Source organism: Cebus imitator, unplaced genomic scaffold (assembly GCF_001604975.1).
Source record: "Cebus imitator isolate Cc_AM_T3 unplaced genomic scaffold, Cebus_imitator-1.0 Scaffold538, whole genome shotgun sequence".
Lineage (NCBI taxonomy): Eukaryota > Metazoa > Chordata > Mammalia > Primates > Cebidae > Cebus > Cebus imitator.
Genome location: NW_016107853.1, coordinates 1,823,693 through 1,832,291, shown reverse-complemented (window position 1 = coordinate 1,832,291; position 8,599 = coordinate 1,823,693). Strand labels below are relative to the sequence as shown.

The 8,599-nt window shown below is 50.9% G+C and overlaps 1 protein-coding gene across 4 annotated transcripts in view; it reads right to left on the bottom strand.

The window, feature by feature from the left end:
* The window catches only part of PEMT (phosphatidylethanolamine N-methyltransferase), an 81,837-nt gene extending 74,783 nt beyond the window's left edge, over positions 1-7,054 (bottom strand). Inside the window, exon 1 of one of the 4 annotated variants that reach the window (XM_017514917.2) lies at positions 6,970-7,054. Coding sequence is in view for 1 of the 4 variants with exons in the window: in XM_017514912.2 (XP_017370401.1) it covers positions 6,534-6,629 (96 nt within the window). In the remaining 3 variants the exon portion in view is untranslated. The other 3 variants (XM_017514914.2, XM_017514915.2, XM_017514912.2) reach the window with 3 other exon arrangements.
* Positions 7,055-8,599: the final 1,545 nt, after the last annotated feature.

Sequence of the window (8,599 nt, the reverse complement as noted above, 5' to 3'; positions counted from 1 at the left end):
AAAAAAAAAAAAAAAAAAAAAAAAAACTGGAAAGCAGAGGTTTCAGTGAGACAAGATTGTGTCACGGCACTCCAGCCTGGCAACAGAGCAAGACTCTATCTCAAAAAAAGAAAAATTTTCAAAAATTAGCTGGGCATGGTGGTGCATGCCTGTAATCCCAGCTACTTGGGAGGCTGACGCAGAAGAATCTCTTGAACCAGGAGGAGGAGGTTGCAGTTAGCCGAGATCATACCACTGCACTCCAGCCTGAGCAACACAGCAAGACTCCACCTCAAAAAAAAAAAACGTTTATTCTCTGACCGGGTGAGGTGGCGTGCACTTTGGGAGGCCGAGGCAGGTGGACCACCTGAGGTCAGGAGTTCAAGACCAGCCTGGCAAACATGGTGAAGCCCTGTCTCCACTAAACATACAAAAATTAGCCGGGTGTGGTGGTGCACGCCTGTAATCCCAGCTACTCAGGAGGCTGAGGCAAGAGAATGGCTTGAACCTGGGAGGCAGAGGTTGCAGTGAGCCGAGATCACGCCACAGCACTCCAGCCTGGATGACAGAGTGAGACTCCATCTCAGAAACAAACAAAACAGCAACAAGAAGAAGTGAGGTGAGGAATGAGGCAAAAGCTGTCACAACTAAACGGTGGAAAAGACACATCCACAGTTCTCCTTAGGGCCCTCCATGGTCCTCAGTGACTGATAGAAAACGCGGGTGGAAAATCGGTGAGAACCCAGCTGACCTGAACAGCGCCATCCAGCGGCTGGACCTGACCACAGCACACGCCAACCTTGGGAACAGCCTGAAATCTCCTTGGTATCAGCAAGACAGACCACACTCGGCGCCGTCAAACAAACCTTAAATTTAAACGAATAGAAAGCATGCACAGTATACTCCCAAACCACCACAGAATTAAACTCGAAATCAGTCACAGAAAGCGATCGTGGAAGGAATGTACAAGACGGCCACACGGGAAGTCTCGGGAAATCTAGAAACACTTTGAACTGAATGAAAATGAGAATAGAACACATGAGATCTGTGGGGCACGGGTAAGGCAGGGCTTCTATTAGTAAAAGGAAAAGTCCCAGGTGGGGAATATAAGCTTTGCCCTTAAGAAATTAGAGAAAGAGGAAGAAATTAAACCCAAAGCAGGCAGGACAAAAAAAAAATTAAAGATAAGCAAAAATCAATCAAATAGAAAACAGGAAAGCAATAGAGAAAAAAAAAAAATCACACCCAACGCTGGTTCTCTGGGGAAAAATTTTTTTCCCAATTAAGTTGAGAAACCTCTAGCCAGCCTGACCAAGAAAGAAAGAGAAAAGACACAAAATCTAAGTATCAGAAGTAAGAGAGGGGACTTCCCTACTGACTTTGCAAACATTAAAGTGATAATAAGGGAATACTATGAATAACACAAATTAGATGAAATGAACCAATACTTGCAAGACACAAACTGCCAAAATTCATTCAAGAAATAATCCTTTATCTTTTACAGGAATTGAATTCATAGCTAAAAAACCTAACAAAAGAAAGCCTTGAGCCCAGATGGTTTCCCTGGATGAATTCTACCGAACATTTAAGGAAAAAATAATTCCGGCTGCGCACAGTGGCTCAGGCCTGTCATGTCAGCACTTTGGGAGGCGGAGGGGGTGGATCACAAGGTCACGAGATGGAGACCATCCTGGCTAGCACAGTAAAACCCCGTCTCTACTAAAAATACAAAAAAAAGTAGCCAGGTGTGGTGGCACAAGCCTGTAGACCCAGCTACTAGGGAGGCTGAGGCAGGAGGATCACTTGAATCCAGGAGGCAGAGGTTGCAGTGAGCCGAGATTACGCCTCTGCACTCCAGCCTGGGTGACAGGACAAGACTCTGTCTCAAAAAAAAAAAAAAGAGGCCGGGTGCGGTGGCTCAAGCCTGTAATCCCAGCACTTTGGGAGGCCGAGGCGGGTGGATCACGAGGTCAAGAGATCGAGACCATCCTGGTCAACATGGTGAAACCCCATCTCTACTAAAAATACAAAAAATTAGCTGGGCATGGTGGCGCATGTCTGTAGTCCCAGCTACTCAGGAGGCTGAGGCAGGAGAATTGCCTGAACCCAGGAGGCGGAGGTTGCAGTGAGCCGAGATCGCGCCATTGCACTCCAGCCTGGGTAACATGAGTGAAACTCCGTCTCAAAAAAAAAAAAAAAGAAAAAAAAATCCCAGTTTCACACAATCTCTTCCAGAATATGGAAGAGGGAGGCAGCACTTCCCAACTCACTGCATCACCCTAACACTAAAACCAGGCCAAATCCCAGCACTTTGGGAGGCCGAGGCGGGTGGATCACTTAAGGTCGGGAGTTTGAGACCAGCTTGACCAACATGGTAAAACCCTGTCTCTACTAAAAATACAAAAACAAACAACAACAACAAAAAACGGGCATGGTGGCAGGCACAGCTGTAACCCCAGCTACTTGGGAGGCTGAGGTGGGGGAACTGCTTGAACTTGGGAGGCAGAGATTTTGGTGAGGCGATATCACGCCACTGCACTCCTGAGAGCACGCCTGAGCGACAGAGTAAGACTCTGTCTCAAAATAAATTAATTAAATCAAATAAAACCAGACAAAGAAAAAAATTCTAAAAAAAATTAAAGCAAATCAAATCCAACAATATATACAAAGGATAATATGTCAGGACCAGGCAGGGATCACCCCAGGAATCCAGAACTGATTCAACATTCAAAACATCAACCTAATTCATGCTTACAGCGTAGCAAGGAAAAACAGTGACATCTCAGCAGAGGCAGAGGAAACAGGCTCCAAGAGTTTCCGTCATTTGCTCAAGGTTTTGACAAGCAGCCACGGAAAGCCTCAACCCTGCTCTGTCTTGACTGATGCCAAAAGGCATGGCCTTGAAAGCACCACAGAGTAAGTCATCTAATGTAACAGCCCAATGTTTATTCCAAGTAAAGTAATACAATTAAAAGATTTTTAGGGCCAGGCATGGTGGCCCACGCCTATAATCCTGGCACTTTGGGAGGCCGAGGGGGGCCGATCACGAGGTGAAGAGATCGAGACCATCCTGGCCAACATGGTGAAACCCCATCTCTACTAAAAATACAAAAAGTAGCTGGGTGTGGTGGTGCACACCTGTAGTCCCAGCTACTCGAGAGGATGAGGCAGGAGAATCGCTTGAACCTGGGAGGTGGAGGTTGCAGTGAGCCAAGATCACACCATTGCACTCCAGCCTGGGCGACAGAGCCAGAGTCCATTAAAAAAAAAAAAAAAAAAATTTTATTTGAAACGATTTTGTATAGAGGCAAATGTCTTTTCCTGAAAGGCAGTCAAGATAGCCCGCATCTGCCATCAGGGCTTGCTTCCAGCGCCCCTATGACACACAGGGGCCTGTGTTCCCTGTCCCAGGTCTCTCAGCCTCCTGCATACAGGGTTTCTTGAAGACCGGTCTTCAAGACCACTCGACACTTAATAAAGCTTCTCTCCATCCCTCATCCCATCCTGGTCTTTACCATAACCCCTTACTGTCCCCATTCTTCTCGACACCAACACCAAGCTGGAGATATCATCACTCATCTGCGCTGGTGAGCAGGTGAGTCTCTATGGAAAAGGGACCTGGTACCCGGCATGTGCCCTTGCTCTGAGGACCTCCGTATGCTCCGCCAGCCTGGGTGCCCGTACCCCTAGGCCCTACTGGAACCATCTTCTGAATCCTGAAGGTGCTACTCCCTGTCACAGCAAGTAGCAGACCCTGCTCCCGTCCACGTGCTGGCCCATTGCCTTCAGGCAGCTGCTCAGCTGAAGAGCAAGGCTCCAGAATCCCATGGCGGGAGGGCAAAAAGGAGCAAAAGGGCCTCAGCCAATGAGGCTGCAGCAGGCACACTCCTCACCCCAAAGATTTTTTTTTTTTTTTTTTTTTGAGATGGAGTATCGCTCTTTAGCCCAGGCTGGAGTGCAGTGGCTTGATCTCAGCTCACTGCAACCTCCACCTCCTGGGTCCTGGTTCAAGCAATTCTCCTACCTCAGCCTCCCAAGCAGCTGAGATTACAGGCACGAGCCACCATGCCCAGCTAATTTTTCTATTTTTTTAGTAGAGACTGGGATTCATCATGTTGGCCAGTCTGGTCTTGAACTCCTGACTTCGTGATCCACCCCCCTTGGCCTCCCAGAGTGCTGGGATTACAGGCGTGAGCCACTGCGCCCAGCCTTATTTTTTTTTAATTAAAAAAAGCAAGATTCTGTACCTGCTGAAGCAGGCCCAGAAAAGAGCTGGTGGAGGGCCTGGTACCCAGAGCGGCACTGTTCGGTGTGATGTGGCAGCCACTGGTCACAGGCAGTGCCACAAGCTTGGAGTGTCACAGGATGAAATATTTCTGATATATATTTTGATAACAATAAAATATATTGTTGGCCAGGCGCGGTGGCTCACGCCTGTAATCCTAGCACTTTGGGAGGCCAAGGTGGGTGGATCACCTGAGGTCAGGAGTTCAAGACCAGCCTGGCCATCATGGTGAAACCCCATCTTAAAAATAAATAAATAAATAATTTTTAAAAATAAAATATATTGTTAAAATTATTTTTTCTATTTCTTTGCTAAACTCCATTTCTTCTTACTAGGTTAATTTGGCTATAGGAAATGTTTAAGTTATGCATGTGGCACATGATGTTTCTACCAGGCAGCACAGGGCTAGCACCTGAGATCCTCAGATGCCCACGGGGTGCAGAAAAACCTGGCAATTCTCTCAGGCCAAGGACTGATATATTTTAAAACTGAGATTTCGACTGAGGAGGGAGGATAGCTACCATATAAGCAAATACACAATGTTGTATGTTGTATATTTCTTTCTTTCTTTCTTTTTTTTAAGAAAAATCCCTTGGCAACAGGAAGCTTAACTGCACCAACAAGGACAGCAGAAGAAAAACAGAATGTCAGCCAATGAGGGTCACCCTGACCCAAACCCAGCCTCAGCTCTCTCCAGCTGCACAGCCCGGGGAGAAAGGAGAACAATGGGAACGAGCAGAAAAGCCCACCCCTCACACCCAGTTAGTCTCCCCTGCTCACTGGCAGGCCCCTAGCTGGGTCTGCAATGGGACACTGCCCCCTCGCATTCTGTCCCCCTTCTACATGGCTCCCCTGCCCACCCTTCTCCTGAGGGCAGTCCCTGGGGGTAATCATGACTCCAATCTAGATATGAGGGTTATCAGTGATAGATTCACGTGGTGAGAACACAGGAGCTGTAGGGGTACCTATGCCCATCACTCATCTCACTGCATGTTATAATTCAATGAACAGTTTACTAAAGTAATAGTCTTCTTCCTGTCCTCTGCTGAGCACCCATCTGGTCAACCCTTTGCTCCCTCAGGGCCAGGCCCCATCTCCTCCTGCTTACCCTGGAGGGCTTCCCACCTGCCTCCGTCCACTAGGAATCTTGCCCCACTGACTGACCCTTCAGCTCTCAGATCCCAGGTCCCTCCCAGACAGGGAAACAGGTTCTTGTGAATTTCAATCCAACCTCCCCAATAGCTACTCTTCAAAACACTAACCAGTGTTAGGTCCTTCAGAGAACTCTCTGCCTTTCCAGGCCTACCGTCCCCCTCCCTAGAATGAAAGCTCAGTGGCAGAAGAGCCCTTCACCTTCTGAATGACACTAGGCCCTCAGCAGGCCCTGAATAAATACTGGCTGCATCAGTGAGTGAATAAATGCACATGTGAGTAAGAAATGAAGGGAGGGAAGGAACTGGATTAGAGGCTGCTTGGGGCAGAGATGTGCCTTACAGGTTCCATGAAGAGTGGGTGATGAAAAACGTGAATGGGGCAAAGAGGAAGCTTTGACAGAAGGGAGGATGCAAGAGAGGTTGGAAATTGGAATCCATTAGAACTGGGAGCCTGGGGAGATGCCAGGACAGGCACTCTCTGGCACACTTAGAACTCTGTAGAGGGCAGCCTCAGCAGGCGAGTCAGTCCCACCCACCCTGGCCCCGAAAGGGGTGGGTGGTAGTGTGCAGTCTGCTTAGCCCCCGCTGGGAGAGAGCCAGGGTCCCTACCACTCTCATGGTGGGCAAAGCTGGCCTCCTGATCCTGGGGGATGGACGAGAGCAGGGGCCACACGACACACGCCCAAACATGTAATCAGCCCCCCTCACCCTCGCCCACGCTCGTCACACACAGCCTCGGTCATACACACTCACACTCTGCACACTCTCAGACCATCAGGTAATTTCAGTGAGACATACACAATCCCAAAGACACGCACAATCTCTGAGACCCACACAATCTCAGGGCCACACACAGGCACACACCCAGACGAGCTCAGGAACGCTCCTCTCTGAGACACGCAACCTGAGGTTTACACGCGCGCGTACACGCACATACAGCTGGCGCTCCCGCTCGCGGCGCCCCGCCCCTACCACGCCACGCCCACCTCCCCGCCCCCGTTGCCTGGGAACTGGCAGCCCCGCCCCCCGGCGTTGAAGGTGCCGCACGCCTTCAAGCCCAGCAGGCCTTCCAGATTCCTCTCTCACTTTACGCCGCAGTCCGGTGCGTTTAGTACCTGCCTGAAATCAATATTGCCGAGGCCTCCGCAGCAGTCAGTCCCCGCCACCGACCTGCTCGTAGGCTCGGATCCCTGGTCCCCAGATCCCTTCATCCGGGGGCCGCCTCAGGAGGGACCACGCGGCCCCCCCACGCAGCCACGCGCTCCCGGAACCGGCCCTATCACGCCGGGAAAGTGCCACCGGCCGGGCTGCTTTCCCGGTGACCCCAACTTATCTCGGCCTTCTGGGAAATGTAGTTCCCCTTCACCTCGAAGAGCCTCTTTATCTGGGGGCTTGCGACAGCGTCTAGAGGAACCGAGAACTACAAGTCCCAGTGTCGTTCACGGCAGAACCTGCCGGTTCCGCGGCAGCCACGCGGCAGTATCCCCTTGGATCCTGCCTCCCGCCCTGTGCCTTTGATCGCCCGCTGCTGCACCCGACCCTCCAGCTGACCTAGCGTCCCTGTCCTAGGCTGGCAGTGGTGGGGCTAGAGGCCGGCCGTCGCTGGTCATAGCTATAAGTAGCTTGCCGCGCAGCCTCCTGTGGACTTGGACTTTGGCCGGGGCCCCACACGCCCGGGGCTCCCCGCCCCCTTCTGAAATTCGCTTTACTCTGGGGGTGGTGCGGGACGAACACTGCCTGGAGCCTCCCGCCCCCGCGGCGTTCAAGATCTTTAGCTCCACCAAAGACCCCTCCTCCACTCATTTTTTCCTTCATTCACTCTCGAGTATTTGCTTAACAAGTCTGTGCGCTGAGGGTACTGTAGGGAACAACGGAGTCCCCCGCCCTTACTGCCTCCTGACTGAGATAAAAGACAAACCATGAATAAAGGGTTATAATTTGGATGAGTACTGTGACGGAAAAATGGGATGGGTTAAATGGTAGGGAGGGATGCTGCCTTAGAATGAACAGGGGAGGTGCCAGACGTGCCAAGTGTGAGGGTAGGGCAGACAAGGAAGAGGGATGATTTGTGCAAAGGCCTGGAGACAGGACAGGGTTCCCTCAGGAACGGAGGAAAGACCGGTGAGCCGTGTAGTACTGATGGAGAGGGCCAAATGGGAGGGAAAAGTTCAGATGATTGGGTCCCAGAAGAACCCCTTTTGTAGGCGGGGTGCAGTGGCTCACGCCTGTAATCCCAGCACTTTGAGAGGCCGAGGCAGGCGGATCACCTCAGGTCGCGAGTTGGAGATCAGCCTGACCAACATAGAGAAACCCTGTCTCAACTAAAAATACAAAATCAGCCTGGGGTGGTGGGGCATGCCTGTAATCTCAGCTACTCCGGAGGCTGAGGCAGGAGAATTGCTTGAACCCTGGAGGCATGGGTTGCCTTGAGCCCCGAGATCCTGCCACTGCACTGCAGCCTCTCAACGAGAAACTCTTTCTCAAAAAAAAAAAAAAAAACACCTTTGTAGCCAGGTGTTATATCATATGGGAAAATAGACTGAGATGTTCCAAAATTTGCTCGGTCACCCAGCCTGCTGGGGATCAGACAGGACTTCTGCAAAGGCAGCTCCTTCCTGCTCCAAGTAGCCCATTTATCTCCACCTTGGCCCACAGCACCTATCAGTATTGAGCATTTACTGAGCGCGGGCTGAGTTATAGGTAGTCCCAATCTTCACAACATCGCTAGGATGGGGCAGGCCAGCCAAGGCGACAGGAAAGACACTGGCTTTCCTGACACTGGCTTTACTAGCTCTGTGACTGAGCCCCCCTTCCTTTTCCTCAAACGTAAAAGGGAAATACATGTTGGTAAAACTCATTACCCAGGAACTGGCCTGTGGGAAGTGCTCAGGAAGCACTGGCCACCGGCGGGGCTGGGGACACAGGCGCGGGGCTGGTTCTGACTTAGCACTGTTGCTAATGAGTGTCAGGAGCCTTTCTCTGCTCAGTGTCCAGGCAGAACTGCGAGAGGCAGAGCCATTTCTTAGGAGCCCCCAGGAGTGGGAGGGCTCCTAGCAAGCCTCTCCTCCTCCCTGCTACCACATATCCACTTCACCAACGCTCCAGACTTCTCACCTACCTGGTCACTCTTGTTAAGCTCAGAAAATGAAGTTTTGTGTGTTTGCTTTATCTGAGAACAAAG